Source organism: Budorcas taxicolor, chromosome 1 (genome assembly GCF_023091745.1).
Source record: "Budorcas taxicolor isolate Tak-1 chromosome 1, Takin1.1, whole genome shotgun sequence".
NCBI classification, from domain to species: domain Eukaryota; kingdom Metazoa; phylum Chordata; class Mammalia; order Artiodactyla; family Bovidae; genus Budorcas; species Budorcas taxicolor.
The window spans coordinates 177600310-177622285 of NC_068910.1; the positions used below are offsets into that span (position 1 = coordinate 177600310).

The 21976-nt window shown below is 41.3% G+C and overlaps 1 protein-coding gene across 1 annotated transcript in view; it reads right to left on the minus strand.

Annotated features, from left to right (window-relative positions):
- The window catches only part of ARHGEF26 (Rho guanine nucleotide exchange factor 26), a 138815-nt gene that overhangs the window by 21143 nt on the left and 95696 nt on the right, over window positions 1-21976 (minus strand). The window contains exon 10 of the mRNA XM_052641663.1: window positions 16582-16736. Coding sequence (XP_052497623.1) covers window positions 16582-16736 — 155 coding nt within the window. The remainder of the gene's footprint in view (window positions 1-16581; window positions 16737-21976) is intronic.

Consider the following 21976-nt stretch of genomic DNA (forward strand, 5'->3'; position numbering starts at 1 on the left):
GAGAAATCTGTGCACCGCAGTAAAGAGTTAGCCCCTGCTGGTCGTTACTAGAGAAAGCCTGTGTGCAGCAAGGAAGACCCAGTGCAGCCCCAAATAAATAAATAACAATAATAAAAATACGTGCATAAGCAGAAGAGGGGGGAATCCAGAGACAGATGCAGCCATTCACAACCTCATTCCCTCCTCTGCTGACCCACCTGTGTCCAGTAAAGTATAAAACAAGCTCAGCTGGGTTGGGAAAGATCCCCCTTCCCTAAGGGAAGTTGATGCTAATCAGACTTCCCCATGTTTGTTTCTTTCATTAGCAAACATATGGTTTACATAGCCTCTGAAACAATCTGGATCATGTATTTAGGAAGTTAAACTGCTCAGAAAAAGGCAAATGGAAAAACCACCTTTCCTTGCACGGAGCAGTTTACACGTAGACTTCCTCTGATTGTCTTAGCTGCACTCCAAGTTTACCAGCTGCTCATCAAAGAGCAGACGGTTTGTGCAAGCACAGCCTCCTATCAGGCGCAGCAATCAAATCGATACAAGCCTGTGGCTCTGTGGCATAAACAATAATGGGTCTCCCTGTCGAAACTTACAGTCCTAGTAACCTTTGGGATGCCTTTTCTTTTTTTAACATGATAAAAAAACTATCAGAAGAAAACAGGATATGGTGGTAAATAAATACCTCAATTATTCTTCCCTCGGAAGGCATTCTTTTGTTAAGCGGCTCAGATACTGTTTGGTTCTACTGCATGCAACCTAACAGCATGCACTAAAAACTTTTCAGCCCATGATACACCGTTTCTGAGAACAGCTGATTCTTAAAGTGAATATTAGGGAGCACTTTCAACTTTCTCTCCTGTCAATTTCTATAAAGGTTGGAATGCTTTCATAATGGGCATATATTTGAAAAAATAAAGCAAAAGTATTAGTCGCTCAGTTGTGCCTGACTCTCTGCAACCCCATGGACTGTAGCCTGCCAGACCCTTCTGTCTGTGGGATTTCCCAGGCAAGAACACTAGAGTGGATTTCCATTTTCTTCTCCAGGGGATCTTCCCTACCCAGGGATCAAACCTGGGTATCCTGCATTGTAGGCAGTCTTTACCATTACCCAGGAAGACCTGGGCATATATTTATTACTTTTAAATAAGGGCAACATTTACAACTTCATACATGCATGAAGTAAAAGTCGCTCAGTTGTGTCCAACTCTTTGCATCCCCATGGACTATACAGTCCATGGAATTCTCCAGGCCAGAATACTGGAGTGGGTAGCCTTTTTGTTCTCCAGGGAATCTTCCCAACCCAGGGATGGAATCCAGGTCTCCCGCATTGCAGGTGGATTCCTTACCAGCTGAGCTACTAGAGAAGCCCACATACATGCACGCAAGCTAAGTTGCTCAATCGTGTCCGACTCTGTGACCCTGTGGACTCTAGCCACCCAGGTTCCTCTGTCCATAGCGATTCTCCAGGCAAGAATATTGGAGTGGGTTGCCATTTCCTCCTCCAGAGAGCTCTTCCCAACCCAGCCATCAAACCCCCATCTCCTGTGTCTCTGGCTTTGTAGGCGGGTTGGGAAGATCCCCTGGAGAAGGAAATGGCAATCCACTCCAGCACTCTTGCCTGGAGAATCCCATGGACGGAGGAGCCTGGTAGCCTACAGTCCATGGGGTTGCAAAGAGTCGGACACAACTGAAGGACTTCACTTTCACTTTCTTTACCGCTGAGCCACTGGGGAATCTGGTTGCATACAACATACATTTTTAGAATATCAAATTTTACATATTTAGAATATCAAATTTTACATATTTAGAATAAATATTTAGAATATTTAAAAATAAAATTTACATATTCAGAATACCAACTTTTAGAATATCAAAGCTGCATGTGTATATACACATTAGTGAGTGCAGGATGACAGACACCCAGCTCAGCACAGGACTTACTTTGGGAAGGAGGGGGAGAAAGAAGGGACGATGATGAAGAGGCTATAGGTAAACCTACAATATTATATTGGGACTTTTTTTTTTAAGAGACCTGGCAGTGATATAGCAGGAAAAAACAAAAAAAAACTTGTATCTATTAAACCTGGATTATAGGCATGCTGTTGGTGGTGGTTTAGTCACTAAGTCATGTCTGACTCTTACAACCCCATGGACAGTAGCCTGCCAGTTTCCTCTGTCCATGGGATTCTCCAGGCAAGAATATTGGAGTGTTGCCATTTAGTGTTTGATAATTTTCTGTATGTTTGAAATATTTTGCAATTCAAGGTAAAAAAATCTAAATAATAAATGCATAGATGTGAAGACTGTCAGCATTCCAGGTTTTCTGTGGATGTCTGAGGGTACAGGTGAAGGGACTCTTGGGCAATGGAATATTTTTTGCCTTACAAACAACTAATTACTTGCAAATAACATCATTGACTGAAATATATTACAAGGTAAGAGTGAATTCACTAAAATGGCTGGGTTAATAAAAAGGCTTTTCCATATATGAATAACACTCAGAAAATATAATGGAAGAAGATCTTATTTATAATAGAAACAAAACCCACAAAATATTTAGAATTTTACATTGAAGCTTCTTCTATATGAAGACAGACTTGAAATACTTTAGAAGAAGGCCTGAATGGATAGAAAAGTTTGATATTAAAGAGATATTAATTCTTCCTGAATTAATATATAATTTTAACATAATCTCCTTGAAAAATCTCGGTTTTGCAGGGGTAGAGAGGAAGGGGAATAGTCAAGCTGATTCTAAAATATGCAGAAAATAAACATGGAAGAACATTCAGATTGTGAAAAAAATGAGAGTGACTAGCCATATGATATATTAAGAACATATGCAAAACCAATACAATGTTATAAAGAAAAAAAAAAGAACATATTCTAAAGCTACAGTAATTCAAAGACTGAGACTAATGGATATTAGTTGACAGAGGGGGTAGTGAAACAGAACAGTGGTTCACAAACTGACCCTAAATACATCTAGGAATTTTCTACATAATATAAGTGACATTTCAAATCTGTGGAATATTGATCATTTAGTCAACAAATAATATTGGGACATCTGGAGAAACACCTGAAAAGTTTTAAGAAGCTGGATCCCAACCTTATTCCATTAATCAAGGTATTTCCTTGAACCCAAGGTACATAAGCATCATGAAGAAGAGATGGTGATGGAACAAGTCTTTCTGTAGAGCCTTGTGATTAGAGATGAGCTTTTATACACGCAAATACCATAGGAAGAGCTTCCACCTCAACCCTTATGAGCAAACCTCTTAGGTACATAACAAGGATGACCAGGAAGGAGAAACAGGCTGGATAACCAAATGGAATCAGGAGTACAAAAGCAGAGACAGAGATGAGGAAAGCAAGAAGTGTTAGACTTTAAAAGACCAGCTTTCCCCATGCCCTGCTCAGGTCAGCTGTAACTGTCAGTTGTCTTACCTGCCACCTTGCATTGTTCTGGAACTTTCTTTCAGAACCAAAATCTGACAGACTAGAAGGAGAACTTCCAATTATTCCTTTTGTAGAAGAATTAAATTTAAAGGGAAAAATGCAAGCAAGGATTATCCAAAACAAAACACAAGGATTTTCTGCCATCTATCATCAAGAATAAGATTTATTTTTACCTGTTCAACACTTCCCTTTCCACAGGCTTTGTTTAAAACATACACGCAGCTTCCCTGTCCTGAAAAAATCTTCACTTGAATCTGCTGGTGAAAAGACAAATGTCTACTGAGCTAGCAGCTGCCTGGCATTTTCTCAGACCCTTGTGCCCATCGTACCAATGAAATCGCTCTCCAAAGTCATGATGGCCCATCACCCCAACAAACCCAGTAACCTGCATATCACCACTGCTCATCTAGGCACTTGACGAGGTTGAGCACCTGTGACAACCTGAAACTCTTCCTCTCCTAATGCCTTCCACGACAGTTCTAAGTCATCCGTTTTTTTAGTGGCCATACTCCAAGTTTCTCTCCTAGACACTCTTGCTTTCCTCAGGGATGTGTAACGGCTCTGCCATGCTCCCTGTATGTGGATTCACAGAGTTCCTGGGGTTTCATAAAATCAAAGAGATTCTTCCCACTTCCCTTCAAGACATGTACAAGAATGCTTCCTCTGCAGATTTCAACCTGTTTCTCTTTCCCTTCTGAAAACATGATTGCTAATCCCCACACTTGACTTTGTGCTTAACCCTAGTTTAATATTTCTAGGAGGGAGGAGATAGGATTATGCTGAAGTCTACTTTGAAGTTAAGAGGTTAAAACACTTTCCTCACAGTGACTGAAGTTAATTTTAAATCTTGGTATTAGAATTATACAATTTTTTTTTACTAGAATAATATACAATTTTAAAGCTGTGAAGTACAGTATAACAGATAAGAGTACAGACTTGATTGAGCGTGTCTGGCTCAATTTCATCACTCATGCACTTTGTGATTTTGAGCAAGTTACTGATCCTTTCTGTGTTTTCTCCTATGTAAAAAAATCTCCTAGGGATTACAATACCTCTTAGGATGGTTGGGAGGATTAAATGAAATAATACATTTATTATCTTTTTGCATGTAAAGCTCTTACAATCATGCCTGGCTTACAGCAAATGTTATTAGCTAATATTTTAAATCTTCCTATAGAACATCATGCCTTTATACTGCCTGACATCTTGTTAAAAGCCTAATAATTAGAGGTACTTTGCAAATGAGCAAGTGGATTAAGCATAATTAGAGCCAAATACCTGTATCAAAATATTCATTATTTGGCAGAAGCTCCAACCAGCAAAACAAGGCATGAAATTTGCCCCAAAATTGATTTCAAACAGCCTATGTACTCAATGCCTCAAAATAATTCTGAAGACCAACAAACACGCCACACACAGGTTATAAATATTTACTACAAGCCTTTATGAACAATTTTTATTTCTCTTAGAATGAAACACTGAATGGAATTACTGGGTCATATGGTAAATTCCTTAGCTTCTTAAGAAACTACTGGGCCACTTTCCAAATTGGTTGCATCACTGCACATTCCGATAAGCAGTGTATTAGGGCTCCAGTTTCTCCACATCCTTATCAACGCCATCTTTGTCTTTATTATAGTCATCCTAGTGGCTGTGACCCTGCTTATTTAACTTGTATGCAGAGCACATCATGAGAAAAGCTGGGCTGGAAGAAGCATAAGCTGGAATCAAGATTGCCAGGAGAAATATCAATAACCTCAGATATGTAGATGATATCACCCATATGGCAGAAAGTGAAGAGGAACTAAAAAGCCTCTTGATGAAAGTGAAAGAGGAGAGTGAAAAAGTTGGCTTAAAGCTCAACATTCAGAAAACGAAGATCATGGCATCTGGTCCCATCACTTCATGGCAGATAGATGGGGAAACAATGGAAACAGCGTCAGACTTTATTTTGGGGGGCTCCAAAATCACTGCAGATGGTTATTGCAGCCATGAAATTAAAAGATGCTTACTCCTTGGAAGGCAAGTTATGACCAACATACATAGCATATTCAAAAGCAGAGATATTACTTTGCCAACAAAGGTCCATCTAGTCAAGGCTATGCTTTTCCAGTGGTCATGTATGGATGTGAGAGTTGGACTGTGAAGAAAGCTGAGCACTGAAGAATTGATGCTTTTGAACTGTGGTTTTGGAGAAGACTCCTGAGAGTCCCTTGGACTGCAAGGAGATCCAACCAGTCCATCCTAAAGGAGATCAGTCCTGGGTGTTCATTGGAAGGACTGTTGCTGAAGCTGAAACTCCAGTACTTTGGCTACCTCATGCGAAGAGTTGACTCATTGGAAAAGACCCTGATGCTGGGAGGAATTGGGGGCAGGAGGAGAAGGGGACAACAGAGGATGAGATGGCTGGATGGTATCACCAACTCGATGGACATGAGTTTGAGTGAACTCCAGGAGATGGTGATGGACAGGGAGGCCTGGCATGCTGCGATTCATGGGGTCGCAAAGAGTCAGACACAACTGAGCGACTGAACTGAACTGAGTGACTATGAAACCTAGTTTTTGTTTTAACTTTCATTTCCCTACTGACTAGTAATGTTGAGCATCTTTTCAAATGCTAAGCCATTTGGATATCTTCTTGGCTGAAATGTCTATTCAAATGTCTGCCCACTTAGAAATTGAGTTGTCTTACTTTTGAGTTTAAGAACTCTTTATGTAATCAGGGTAAAAGTACCATATCAAGTATGGCTTGAAAATATTTTATCCGTGTCGGTGATTTGTAAACTCATTTTCTTAGTTTTTTTTTTTTTTTTCTATTATATAAGTTTCAGGTGTACATTGTTCAGGTCCCCTTTACAGCACGGCCAACTTTAAAAGAGTAAAGACTAAGTCCAGTGGTTAAGAATCCATCTGCCAATGCAGGGGACATGGATTCGATTCCTGGTCCAGGAAGATTCCATATGCAACTAAGTCCGTTGTTGCATATGGAACAATCCTACTGAACCAGCATTCTAGAGCCCACAAGCCACAACTACTGAGGTCACAGGACACACCTACTGAAGCCCTCTCACCCTAGAGCCCATGCTCTGCAACAAGAGAAGCCACTGCAATGAGAAGCCCTCACACCACAATGAAGAGTAGCCCCCGCTCACCACAACTAGAGAAAGCCCACGCGTGGCAAGGAAGACACAGCGCAGTCAAAAATAAAAAAGAAAATCTGAAAACAAAAAAGACTAGACTTCCAAAAAACCCAGAAATGTCACACACTTTCTATTTCATTGTTGAGAACGTAACAAATAGTGGACATGAGGGCTACAGTTGTTGGTAAGAATGTGTTATGATTTACTGTCACCCAAAAAGACAGCCAGTGATTCACATAGGATCAGAAAGCCCCCAATCCAGGTTTATAGTCACTGCTGCTGCTGCTGCTGCTAAGTCGCTTCAGTCATGTCCGACTCTATGCGACCCCATAGACGGCAGCCCACCAGGCTCCCCCGTCCCTGGGATTCTCCAGGCAAGAACACGGGAGTGGGTTGCCATTTCCTTCTCCAATGCATGAAAGTGAAAAGTGAAAGTGAAGTCGCTCAGTCATGTCTGACTCTTTGCAATCCCATGGACTGCAGCCTACCAGGCTCCTCCATCCATGGGATTTTCCAGGCAAGAGTACTGGAGTGGGGTGCCATTCGACCTCTCCAAATGAAAGGAAAAACATACTGAACTCACTTTTATCACCCACAAAGTTACAGAACCTCCTAATCAAATACGAGGGACGTTACAAGACAACTGCTAATATAAACGTGTACGTGTGAATCAGATCACCGTACAAAAGAAAAAAGTGATCAGTGATTATCCCTCAGTCACTTGCCATCTGACACGGGTTCTTGACAGGAAGGGAGAGGTATGGTGTTGAATGCATTTACTCCTGAGGCCATATATCAGAGGCCATGATCCAACCCACTCCAGTATTCTTGCCTTGAAAATTCCACGGACAGAGAAGCCTGGAGGGCTATGGTCCAGGAGGTTGCGAAGGAGTGGGACACGACTTAGCGACTAAACAACAACAATCCAGGTTTGGCCATGGGGTGCACCAAACTTTCAGCTGCACAGCAGTGGCTTAAGGTTTCAAGGGTTTCCCTGGTGGCTCAGATGGTTAAGAATCCGCCTGTAATGCAGGAGAACTGAGTTCAATCCCTGGGTTGGGATGATCCTTTGGAGAAGGGAATGGCTACCACCTCTAGTATTCTTGCCTGGAGCATTCCATGGACAGAGGAGCCTGGTGGGCTATGGTACATGGGGTCACAAAGAGTTGGACACAGCTGAGCGACTAACTCTTTCTAAGGTTTCAAACCATTTTTAAAAATAAGAAAATGTTCTAGAAGTAAAAGGGCAATAATCTGATTTGTGCCAAATCTTTAGAGAAAGACACCCAGTACTAGGAATAATGATGACAGCAGCAGGTATCAGTCCCTCAGCAGGGACCATTCACTGCGTTAAGTGCTCTATGAGCCCTATCTCAATTCTTACTGACACTCCAGGAAGACCATGGCATTGCTTGCCTCACTGTACAGATGAGAACACGGAGACTCTGAGAGATCAAAGGCAACTTGCCCAAGGTCACACGGCCAGGATTTTGAACACTGTTCTGTCTGACACCAGGATATTTATACTGTGCACTCTAGTGCACAGTATAAATATTAAATATAAAATACTGTGCAACTTTTGACACTGAATGGCAACAATGACTCTTCTTACAGAGGCAGAGGAAAAAAATACTCTTAGCTCCCAGATGTCAGAGGATCAAGGATGTGTGGGGCAGCAAGAGAAAGAGAAGAGGAGGAAGACGAGAAGGGGTTGGTTCTCACATCTCTCCCATCCCATCTCTCCATCTTGATCTTAGAATCCGATCCAAGTGGTCACAAACAACCAAGCTGTATATTCCAGGAAAAAAAGTGCTTTGAGTCAGAGCCTTATTGCCTTTTCTTTATCCAAGATACTCAAAAGTTAATTTCCCAAGGAAGGAGTTTATTCTGCAGAGGCAGAGGGACAACGTCAGGTAGCCTCAGCTTTCTATAGCGGCAAAGCTGTCAAAATAGAAAAACTCGAAACGGGGCCAAACGAGGCCATGACCCTTTCCAGGGAGCCCACCCCGCTTTAAGCTACTGGACATTCAAACTACTTAGGAAAAGGCAAGTTCTAACAACTCGCTGAACTCCTGATAATGATCAGGCAGAATTCTATTACAGAAAATCCTTTTCTTTAAAACTTGAAGATTTGTAATGTGTCACGGAGTTCAAGTTATGTCAATATACACAATATTTATGGAACTAGGGATCAGGAAGTGGAAAGCTCTGGTCTTAAATATCTGAGGGAAGGGAATGTGAAAAGGAAACGCTCTTCCCCACAGTCTGATGCTAGATTGGTTAAAGGTAGAGGAAGGCTCACAAGTGCAGCTTGGGACCCCTCCTAATTTCCTCTCATGACCAGTAAAACTATAAAAAATATTCACTTAAAAACCCACTTTGAAAAATGTGTTTATCAAAGCAAATAAAAAAGGTGCCAGTTTCTAGGCTATTTTTCCAAGAACTTTACAGGATGGTAGAATGGTAAAAATATTCTAGAAAAATGAAATTAAGAATTAATGAACATAAACTGTTAGCGGAGGCTCCAGAGTCATACTCAGATGAGAATCCTGGCTTTGCTGAGAGACCTTGAAAAAGAGACTAATCTCTTTCTGCCTCAGTGTCCTCATCTGTAAAATGGAAATAACACTTGATTACTGTGATAACTCAATGACAGATTCACAAACACTCTGAGCACAGTGAATGGTAGACTATAATGCTCAGTCATATAGGCTCTTAGATCATTATCACTATTACTACTCATCTAACCGTAGAGAATACCCCAAACCATCATGGATAGATCATTTGTGGGGACAGAATCCAGGAGAAACTGAAAGAAACACATCACAACATGATTACATTTACTGGTATGATAAAAAGACCAGACTGGATGTCTACGTTCTTTCGGTCTTGTGCCCAACACCCACACAAGGTCAATCTACCTGCAGCTCTCAGTGTGCTCAAGGGCACAGTGGGGCTGGTGGCAGCAAGAAGACACTACAGGCAATACACTCATGTGACCGCCCTGGAGGACCAGCCCTACAAAGGGACGTGGGTTCTACATCTCCAGTCACTCTGTCTTTTTGAACCTACCCCCAACCCCATTTATCTTAAAGGCAATGTGTAAGTTCTTTTAAAGAGCTCTTGGGACTTCCTGGCTGTCCAGTGGTTAGGTCTCTATGCTGCCACTGCAGAAGGCAACAGTTTAATCCCTGGTCGGAGAACTAAAATCCTGCAAGCCATACAGAGTGGCAAAAAAAAAAAAAATCTTTCTCTTTTCCAAACTATCCATTGTCAATTGAGCTTCTGTGGAAAAGAAGGGCTTCCCAGTTGTGGCCGTAACTGTCCACTACCTAATCCTCTGCCATCTTCCCCTGCTCCACGGCTAAACTAAAACAATCATGGTTGTCCTATTCCTCTCTGCTATATGCTGGCTTTCCCAGCCTCCTTTATAAGGTCAAGTCTTGTGACCCAAGACAGATGGGTAAAACTCAAGAAGAAGTCTTCTGAAGACTTGTCTGGGAGAGGTTCTCCTCTGCTGATGAAGAGAGTCCCTTCTTGGTCAGGCGGTATGCCTTGCTCCCCTCCTATGTCCCTGAGTGAAATCATGATGCCTGGACTATGGCGCTATGTGCACATGGGGCAAAACAGCGCACAGAGCACCATGCGGCCAAAGAATGGGAAGGGGCTGGGTTACTGCTGAGCCTGCTCTCGGTCTTCATGTTTGGTGAGAGAGGTAAATGTCTTAATTGCTTGAGCCACTGCAATTTGGGTATCCAGTTACATATAGCCAAGAGTCTTCCTAAATAATTTAATAGTAAATTTCCCAGAGTGGAAGAGTATGCAGGGTTTCCCAAGCTCATCTGACTTCTTATGTATGTGTGTGTGTGTGTGTATGTGCATGTAATAAATGAACATTTTTATTGCTTAAACCCTTTTGTATGGGTAGCTCAAAACATTAGTTGACAAAATAGTACAAAATAAAAGCAAGCCAAAAAAAAAACACAAACAACCCTTCCTCTGCAGAGCACAATTTTGCAAATACAATCCAAAGTGTTTTTCAGATTGAGGTTATATTGTCATTTGTGGGTAAGTTTATAGGTAAAATTCTAGAAGATGTGAGAAGTCACATGATAAAGCCCCAGATTTGTTTTTGCCCCGATTAATTCGAAGTGAATCTATAATGGAACAGAACACAAAAATCACATATCTTTTAAAAATAAAAGACAATTCAAAGAACTTTTAGCTCGGGTGTGGAATGGGGGAAGGCCTCCCACTGAGTAATACTGTCACTCTGTTTATATTTAACCATTTTCACGACCGGTTCACATTTGACAGATATTTATTAAACGGTCATTATGGGCCAGGCAAAGGCTCAGCACTGAGGATGCAAAGGTCATCACGACGGACATGAGCACATAGTAACACAAATATTATGACAGAGAAAGTGCAGGGCTCTATGGGAACACAGAGCAGTGGAAATAAACCCACTCTAGAGGAAAGGATAAGAGCTCCCAGTGGATGTGGCAAGTAATCTAAAACCTAAAGAATGAAAAGGACTTTCCCTAGAAAAGATCTGGAGTGGAATGGGGTTATGGGGTAGAGAGGAGTATCTCAGGCAGAGAAAGAAGCGTGTGCCAGGTTTGGGGGGCTATAAAGGGGGGCATTATTCAGTGAGGCATTTATGCCGAGTGCAAGGTAGATCACTGAAGGGCTGTTTGCAAAGCACAGACTGAGTCTTTTAGAAAGCACACTGCGGCTGTGGAATGTAAACAAATGGAGGGATGGTGGCAGGAATCCAGTTCTGGGCGAGTTCAATGTGGCGGTACAAAGCCGTGGCAACAAGTGAAGTCAAAAGCTGTTCCATCATGGGTAGAAGACTGGGGATTGGACAGATGGGGAGTACGGTGAGGAAAAGGGCAAGGAGGGCTTCCAGGTTTACTGAGGAGCAACTGGGTGGATGGAGGGGCCTTTGACTAAGGAGGGAGTAGACCCTGGAGAAGGGAGAGCTTGAAACAGAAGAGCTGTATATGAAGGTAACCTGTGAAACCTCCAAGAGCTGTTCAAGTCACATGATCATGATGACGTTCAGAAGTGAATGAAAAATGGCATCGTGCCTGCGTGTTAAGTCGCTTCAGTCATGTCTGACTCTTTGTGACCCCATGGACTGTAGCCCCCCAGGTATCTCTGTCCATGGATTCTCCAGGCAAGAATACTGGAGTGGGTTGCTGCACCCTCCTCCAAGAGATATTCCTGACCCAGGGACTGAACCTGAGTCTCACGTCTCCCGCATTAGCAGGTGGGTTTTTTACCACTAGCACCACCTGGGAAGCTCATGAAAAATGGCATCAATGTTAAAAAAACAAGCAAACATGTTCTAGAACTGGCTAAGACATTACCGCCCACTCCTTCATTCTGTGTTTAAGTGAGGCGGTGGTGATTGGCCAAGCAGTACAAGAGACTGAACTCTGGCCCCCCAGATATGCTGAAACCTAAACTCCTGGTTCTGTGCACATGACCTGATTTGGAAATCAGGTCTTTCCAGATGGAATCTGTTAATATGAGACCATTCTGGATTAGAGTGGGCCTGGAACCCAGTAACTGGAGTTCTTACAAGGAGAGGGAGATTTTAAGACACACAGACACACAGGAGAGAAGAAAGCCGGTTGAAGGTGAAGGCAGAGATTGGAGCCACCAGGAGCAGAGGCAAGGAAGGATTCGCTCCTGGATCCTTTGGAGGTGTGTGGCCCTGCCAGCTTCCTGATTTCAGAATGTTGCCTGCGTGACCATGAGAGACTAAATGCCTATTTTAAGCCACCCAGTTTATGGTACTTTACTACAACAGCTGTGGAAACTATTACAGGGAGGAAGACTTTGTTTTAGCTTCAGAAGAAATTGGAAAGGAAGGCCTAAAGTAGATATAAGGCACTGAATGAGACTGACAAGACCATTGCAGACTCAGTGTTTGGGGGAGTCTGGCCCAAATACTTAGGTCTTGAATTCAGTTTTTATATTTCAAAACTGAGGGCAACAGTACTTAATCTGTAAAGTTGCACATGGGGGTATAGTCTGTGCACTGCCATGGATAATTATAAATATGCTATCACAAGGCACAAATTAGATATGACATATATTTATATAGATTATTCAGTAATCTATGAACACAACATGGCGATCCCTTCCTCTTTTATTATAATATTACTGCTATTGCCATGTCGAGTCTGATAGATCTGTACTCATTCATTCCTCTGAAGGCAAAGCTGGTTGACATCATTCTAGCACAGTGATTCTCAACTGGGAGACATATGACAATGTCTAGAGACATTTTTGGTTGTCACAGTACGAAAGAGGTCCTACTAGCAAGCAGTAGGCAGAGGCCAGGGAGGCTGCTAAAACATCCTACACAGAATACGGCACCTCACCCTCCACTGCCTGCAACAAAGAACTGTCCAGCCTCAACTGTGCCTCTAGAAGTCTGATCTGGAAGCACCTGACAACCTGCAGCCAAGCTTCAGGTACCAAGAATACACTTTCTCATCCACAGCAGTCGAAATGATCACATATTCTTCTGAAATGTGACACAAAAGACTATTAATAGTGACTCACAAGTAGCCCACAGCTAATGGAAACTTAAGTTCTTCTTGATATCCTAAAAAAGAGTGAGGATTCCTGTCCTAGAAACAGCTAGGGACCATGCCACTCTGAAAGTTCCAGCAGTGATACATACACACACCACAGAGCCGAGGCGTCCATACACCCCACCCGTGAGCATAAACCTTCTACCAGACTGGATTGGAGGAGGAACAGCAACTGTCCTCCCCAGCAGTCCCTCCCAGTAGCTGGGAAACCTCCCTGAAGCTGAGAAACCACTAGAGACCCAGCAGCTGAGCTCCCTGACTGAACCCTGGAATTATTATCAGCAGTGGGTAGCTGGATCAGTCCCCCAGCGCTGGCACAGGTAGTTGGTTATCTTTTATCTGGACCTTGTAGCCAAGCCTGAAATACTGCCTCGTTCAAAGCTGCTGTATCTTCTCTGTGGCTGCCTCTGGCATGCGAAGCATCTGTAGTTGCCTCCTTGTAGCTATAATGTAAATACGGCTGTGCGTACTGTACACTTTGAACCAAGCCTGTTTATCAAGCCTCTGTGGTCTGCTTGTCTCCCTCACCACGTATTCAGGTCATAAACAACTTGAACCTCCAGTGCTATTCTTGGAGTCAAGAGCACCTTAGAAATAGGATGAGCTAATTGTTAAGGGCAAGAAAACCCCAATTTTGGTAAAGACAAAGTTAGGTACTCAGGGTTGCCCTCTCTGCTGAAGCTGTATGATTTTCTTTTATTGACAAAGAAGTTCAAACATATCTAAGGAAATAAATGTGGGACAGCTCACAGTGCAACATTAAATGGCAAAATCTCCCATGGAGGGCAAAGCACACTGCTAAGTAGAACAGCACATAAGTTAATTCTAACTTTGAGAAGTCTGTATTTATTGGGTTCTAGGCAAGTTCAAGGATAAAAGTTGTGCCATACTGGTTTAAATACCCTGAATGTTTTCATCACCATAATTAAAACTACATTTACATTTAAAATTGGCTTGGTACTGCCAATGTATCTTTTATCATCAAAATCAAAAGTTTGGTTAAAGCTTTTGGTCCATTGAGACAGAGCAAATATTTCCACAGATGGAAAATGTTAAAAGTCAAGAATTCTGGCATTTGAAGATTCATATATAATTACCCTCCTCTAAAAACAAAACATCATGAAGAAAGCCAAAGAAACAAGCTATCTCATAGGAAACCAACAACAAAACACAAAATACAAAAATTACAATTCCTCTCCAATCTGTAAAACAAAATTTACTGAGCTACTTGAACTTTTTAAACTGCCCCAGATAATAGAGATAATGTCTTCTTGAAGTTATGGGAACACTATTTTCCTAAGTATGAAAAATACTCATCAGCATCTTAATGTACTCATCACACACACATGGCTTTTCAGGGCAGAACACACAAAATTTTCATGTCATATTGACAAACAAGCGGCTGAAGTAATTCATAATACAGTCTGATTTGAAGGGGCAGAAAGAAAAGCTCAACCTCTGTTTCAATTCAGTTTGAAAAAGGAGAATTCAAATAAAGATTTCATGATAATTTGGACATTAAATTTATATATTCATAGAAGCCTGTTTCCACGATTCCCTTTGGGCAGCAGTGTGTAGTGTTAGTCGCTCAGTCATGCCTGACTCTTCCCGCCCCCACAGACTGCAGCCCACCAGGCTCCTCCATCCATGGGGCTTCTCTGGTGGCTCAGACGGCAAAGAATCTGCCTGCAGTGCAGGAGACCCAGGTTCTATGCCTGGGCCGGGGAGATCCCCTGGAGAAGGGAATGGCAACCTACTCCAGTATTCTTGCCTGGAGAATTCCGTGATTCCCTTTATCTTGTCTAAACCATACCCTGTGAACTAACAACTGCTATTCCTATTATATGCCATCAAGTCAGCCTACCTTCATCACCTTCATATACGGAAACAAAAACCCCACAGATTTATATTTTAACTCTAAGGTCATATTGTGGGAAAGACAGACTGTTTATAGAGAAATAGCAAGAAGATATTTTATAATCCTATCTATGTAGAGTGCATTTAATAAACAATGCTCCCTAGGGCTTCCCTAGTGGATCAGTGGTAAAGAATCCACCTGCCAATGCAGAAGATAATGGGTTCGAGCCCTGATCTGGGAAGACCTGACATTTCAAGAAGCCACTAAGCCCGTGGGCTACAACTATTGAGCCTGTGCTCTAGAGCCTGGGAACCATAACTACTGAGCTCTCACACTGCAACTACTGAAGCCCGCATGCCCTAGAGCCCTGCTCTGCAAGAAGAGAAGCCACCGCAATGAGAAGCCCGCACACTGCAACTAGAGAGTAGCTCTCATCGGCCACAACTAGAGAAAAGCCTCGGAGAAGGCAATGGCACCCCGCTCCAGTACTCTTGCCTGGAAAATCCCATGGATGGAGGAGCCTGGTAGGCTGCAGTCCATGGGATCGTGAAGAGTCGGACACAACTGAGCGACTTCACTTTCACTTTTCACTTTCATGCACTGGAGAAGGAAATGGCAAGCCACTCCAGTGTTCTTGCCTGGAGAATCCCAGGGACGGGGGAGCCTGGCGGGCTGCCATCTATGGGGTTGCACAGAGTCGGACACGACTGAAGCGACTTAGCAGCAGCAGCAGAGAAAAGCCTGTGCAGCAATGAGACCCAGCAGAGCATAAATAAATAAATAAAGTTAAAAAAAAAATGCTCCCTAGAGAAAGGCAGCGCTAAGGGCCAAGGAGAGTGTGTTTTGAGTGGGGACAGTTAGAACAAATGTCAGGAAAAAAAGGCTTGTACAATAGTCCTCCTGGAAGTTTCCCTAGAGTAGGCCCTGACTACACAACCAGAAGTCTAAAGTAAGAAGAAAAAAACACTCTGCCAACCATGAGACTGACTTTCTTCCCCAAAGAGGGGAGTACTGGAGCATTGCTAACATCTTCCCCATCACGGGGACGCTTTTTTGGACTAACAATTTTTAAGAACACTGGATTTTAAATTAAGCTACAAGAAGCACTAGAGTTGTACTTCAGCTTGTTCTCAATCACAGAAACTAGTTTCATACAAAGGTCCTACAGCAGAAGTGTGAAAAATGCTGACAGAGAATAATACCATTGAATAATACCATTGCCTCCCTAGGGATGTCAAGAGAATCCAAGGACATAAACGTGTGAAATGCTTAGCACAGAGGTTTGCAGGCTATCAAAGCTCAGCAGCGGTTGGCTAGAACAATGATGCCGATAATTCGAATCTGCTGCAGAGGTAATTTAAAGAAAATGAAGCACGGATGTTCGTATGATTCCCTGTGTAGAAATTTTACACTTAACATCTCAAAAGCTTTTAGAAGATGATCACCTTCAATAGTTGCTTGCACGACAGAGTTTTAAAACTGGATGTACAGAGGGCAATGCCACAAAAAGGCTTACCTCTTCTTCTTGGTGATAATGAGCACATCATTAAAAAGGAAGAAGTAGACTTGCTGTTTGGACGTCCTTTTCGAGAAAAGCACCGTGTCTTCCACGTAGGCTGTCAACTCACCTCTTTTTACCAACCACCGGGAAGAGGAGACTAGAGGAAAAGGCTACAAAGAGAGAAACACTCAGTACCCAAAGCTAAAGTTAAGTCTTTTTAGGATTACTGAAAGTAAAGTATAAAACTTACATTCAAACAAATGATATGCCATTGTTTTATAATAGTTCATATAATAGGTACATACTGGTAAAAAGATAGAGAGCACATTCTTCAAGAGAAAACCAAAAGGAACAACTTATTTTCCAATATAAAAAAAACTATTAATACCAACTTGTCTATATAAAAACTAAACCTCAGTCATAAAATGTTACTGGGTCAACCAAAAATTGTTACCCTTCCATTAACTCTCAACTTTTTGAAAAAGACAACTGATAAGAAGTCACTTAAAACTGAAAAACCTCAGAATGAAATCTACTGGTATCAACTACAGCCATTTCAAATACCACAAATCAGAATCTAAATATACCAAAAAATATTGATAACTGTACTTAAGAGACAAATGTAAAATAAGAGATAAATATAAAGGTCTGCATTCAATTCATGAATTAAAAAGACTTTATTCAAAAGGAAAGAAAAAAAAATCCCTGCAAATGTATGTTATGTCTATTGATTATCTACTTAGCTGTATTCTGGAGAACACCTATTCTTAAAAGTTTATGATAGTTTCCCTCATGGAAGTTAGTCCCTGAAAGCATCATGCCACTTTCTGGTTGTGAAAATGGACTTCTTCCAGAATAATCCATCTTCATCTCATAGAAAAGGCTATATTCAAGGAATTACATATTGCCTTTTCTTTATTCAGTTTACAGTTTCCAACTGGAAAACTCTCAAAACCTCAGAATAATCCTTACCCTTGAGAGTACCTTTTTTTTTTTAATTACCAGAAATGCTTACTGCCAAAAATCTGATTTAAAACACGACATCCATAAAATAAGCAAAAGTTCTTGGACACACAAAAGATAACCCTAGTAAGTGTGGTGCAACCAAATGTCATCCATTTCAGAGAATAATGATTAAAAATAGCTAAAGGAAATTGAGGATATAAGGGAGGAAATTTGAAGGCTAAGAAAGGATTTCGTTTTTGTTTTTTTAATTTATAAAGGACGTTTCTAAGAAGCCTGCTCACCAATATATACTTTTTTGTTTGGCCAAAAAGTTCATTCAGTTTTTAAGTAAAAATAAAAAACACATTTTTCATTTTCATCAAGAACTTTACTGAACAGAATATTCACCATTTTGTTCCACTATCATCTGTCATTTTTCAGGCAACTTCATAATTTCATTTTCCCAAAACTTTTAATTTTTTTAGGCAAAGAACTGCTTCAAGTGCCTAGAATTGAAATTTTTTTCCATTAAGAGAATGTTGTAAAGAGTGAAATAGACGGAAATTCAAAGGTGCAATGTTTGGCGAATATGGCAGATGAATCAGAACCTCCCAGCCAAGTTCTAACAGTTTTTGCCTGGTCATCAAAGAAACAGGTGGTCTTGCATTACCCTGACGAAAGATTATGTGCTTTCTGTTGACTAACTCTGGGCACTTTGTGTCAAGTGAAGGTTTCAGTTGGTCCAACTGGGAGTAGTACTTGTTGGAATTAATCCTTTGGTTTTCTGGAAGGAGTGCATAAGAGAGGTGAGCCAATCCAATCCCATCATACACACAACATCACCTTCTTTGAATGAAGACCAGCCTTCGGTAGAGTTGGTGGTGGTTCATTTGTCCAGTGATCTCTTCCATTTATGTGCAGTATTCACTTTCCATCGCCCATCACAAAAATGGGGCATTTTCATTATGTTTAAGCAGAGAATTGCATGGGGAAAGACGGTCGAAAAGTTTTTTTTTTTTTTTTCATTTTAACTTATGTGGAACCCAAACATTAAAGCAATTAATATAATCAAGCTGGTGTAAATGATTTTCAATGCTTGACTTGGATATTTTGTGTATGTCAGCTATCCCCTATGTGGTATAACAATGAGTGCTCTCAATTATGTCTTGATTTGGTTGCTATCAATTTCAACTGGTCTACCATCCAGCAAGAAACTTCACAAACCACATCTGATATATTCAGTCACAGCACCTTCTCCATATACTGCACCAATCTTTTTTTATTTTTGCATTTTAGTCGCACCTTTACCTTTCTTGAAATAAGGCATAATATGCAGAAAATGTTGCTTTTTCTTCCGTCTTCAATATTGAAATGGCTACAGAAAAATTCATCAATTTTGATGTTTTTTTTTCTAAATGCACACTGATGTGACAGCTGTCACAGTACAATCTAACAAAGTTGTTCTGAATTAAGTTAAAGACAACTAAGCATTATTAGAGCTATCTTGTGGAAAAAAACAAACATTTAACATTTTGGCCAATCCATATTTTCCTGAAGATTTAACAAAGGACGATGAAAGATTATGGCTGATCTTAAAATTCAAAAGTGTCTAATAAAAGAGTTCATATAGTTGTCAGCCTCCAAAGTCAAATCAGTCTATGGCTGAGACTTAAAAGGTGACAGAGAGGTTACTTCAATAATTTAGGAGGATCCCCACCAGCAAACACGAGAGGTCACAAATAATCAGAGTCAGGTTAGGTCCTGCCACAGGACTATAATTACAAGAAAACACTGCAATCGTGCCATAGACTGTATAGGATGAACCAATGAGAGTATTATATACGTGCCACCCTATGCCTATTCTTAGTTTAGAGGACAAGGGGAAAAAAGTTTTTTAAACTCTTATTCTTGAAATAGATTGAGTTTTTGTTTTGTCTTATTTTTTAGATTGAGTTTTATGGACACCTCATAATCCACTTGGCAAAAATAAATTTCTAATGTATATCTAAAATTGACAGTGGCTTTCTCCAAAGAAGACATAGAGATGGCCAACAAGCACATGGAAAGATGCTCAACATCACTAATTATTAGAGAAATGCAAATCAAAACTACAAGAAGGACTTCCCTGGTGGTACAGTGGATAGGAATCCATCTGCCAACGCAGGGGACACAGGTTCAATCCCTGCTCTGGGAAGAGTCCACATGCTGGGGAACAGCTGAGCCCACGCACAACTACTGAGCCTATGCTCTAGAGCTCGCGAGCTACGACTCCTGAGCCCACGTGTTCCACCTCCTGAGCTTGCGTGCACAACTGCTAAAGCCCACACTTCTAGAGCCTGTGATCTGCAACAAGAGAAGCCACCGAAATGAGACGCCCATGCATGGCAACGAAGAGTGGCTCCCACACACTGCAACTACAGAAAGCTCACACATGGCAATGAAGACCCAGCGCAGTCAAAAAGAAAGGAAGAAAGAAAAAAACTACAATGAGGTATTACCTCACACTGCTCAGAATGGCCATCATCAAAATTTATACAAACAATAAATGCTGGAAAGGGTGTACAGGAAAGAGAATCCTTCTACACTGTTGGTGGGAAGGTAGATTGGTACAGCCACTATGGAGAACAGTATGGAGGTTCCTGAAAAAATAAAAATAGATCTGCCATATGAACCAGTAATCCCATTTTTAGGCATACACCTTGAAGAAACCATAATTTGAAAGGATGCATGCACCCTGATGTTCACTGCAGCATTACTGACGATGCAACCTAAATGTCCATTGACCAAAGAATGGATAAAGAATATGTGGTACTTATATACAATGGAATATTACTCAGCCAAAAATAGGAATGAAATAGTGCCATTTGTAGAAACGTGGATGAACCTAGAGACTGTCATACAGGGTGAAATAAGTCAGAAAGAGAAAAACGAATACTGTATAATATCGCTTATATGTGGAATCTAGAATACTGGTAGAGATCAACTTATTTGCAAAGCAGGAATAGAAACAGACATAGAGAACAAACTTACAGTTACCAAGGGTTGAAGAAGAGTGGGATGAACTGGGAGACTGAAGTTGACATATATACACTACTATGCATAGAATAGCTAACTAATGCGAGTCTACTGCACAGTACAGGGAACTGTATTCAACACTCAATAACAGGAAGAGGGCATTATAACAGAAGTGCATGTGTTTTTTTTAGCGAGTACTCATCATCTTCTAAGAAAAATCATGGGTCACGATTCTGCATTTAAAATGCTACAGTCAGGATGTCATAGTGAAATAGTTTACACTGATCTGCAAGTCAGGACATCTAGACCCTAGTCCTGATTCTGCCACCATAAGTCAGACGACCCTATTAGTGATTAATTATTCTCTGGACTGTATTTTCCTCATTTATAAAAGGGTGTATCAGGGACCCTCAAACCATATGACACAGTAGAGAGTTATCTGCATAAAGCTGTCATCACTCTAATTCCACCACACAAATAAGGAACCCGTTCACTATGAAAAAATATGACCAGTCACTTTAAGCTGCTTAACTAAATTCAAGAGGCATCAAAAGAAATAAAATCACAACCATGAGCACTCACATCCATTGAGGATTCAACTGTGAGCAACAAAGGACTTGACAACAGCCTAGCCTGGCCATTGTCATTTCCTTTTTTGTTTATCCTGTCATTTGCCCCTGCGCAGTAAGAGACAAGCAGCAACATGCAGCACATAGGCAAAAAAAAAGAGTTATGTAAGAAAAACAAATGTGAAAAGAATAATCCACTAATAATCCGTTTTGCCAACTGGGAAAGGAGCCCCCTTATTTGATTGAGGAGAAATTCCCTAGTCCAGCTCATGGGATACCACTATTTTGCAGGACACTTTGGCTCAGGCAGTAAAGAATCTGCCTACAATGCAGGAGACTCAAGTTCAATCCCTGGGTTGGGAAGATCCCCTGGAGAAGGGAATGGCCACCCATTCCAGTATTCTTGCCTGGAAAATTCCATGGACAGAGTGGCCTGCTGGGCTACAGTCCATACAGTCCATGGAATTACGAGTTGGACAGGACTGAGCAACCAACATGTTCACTTTTGTTTTTTTGGAGAATAGGAAAGAAATCTCCTTTCCAGTCTAAAAATTCTATCATTTTGCTATGTTTCCTCAAGTTTGATCTCTTCTGAGGAGGAAAAAAAAAATTCTAGAGGAGCCTGGTAGGCTGCAGTCCATGAGGTTGCTAAGAGTCAGACATGACTGAGCGACTTCACTTTCACTTTTCACTTTCATGCATTGGAGAAGGAAATGGCAACCCACTCCAGTGTTCTTGCCTGGAGAATCCCAGGGATGGGGGAGCCTGGTGGGCTGCCGTCTCTGGGGTCGCACAGAGTCGGACACGATTGAAGTAACTTAGCAGCAGCAGCAGCAGCAGTTAGATAATACCTAACTCAGTGGTTTAGAGAAAGGTCATTT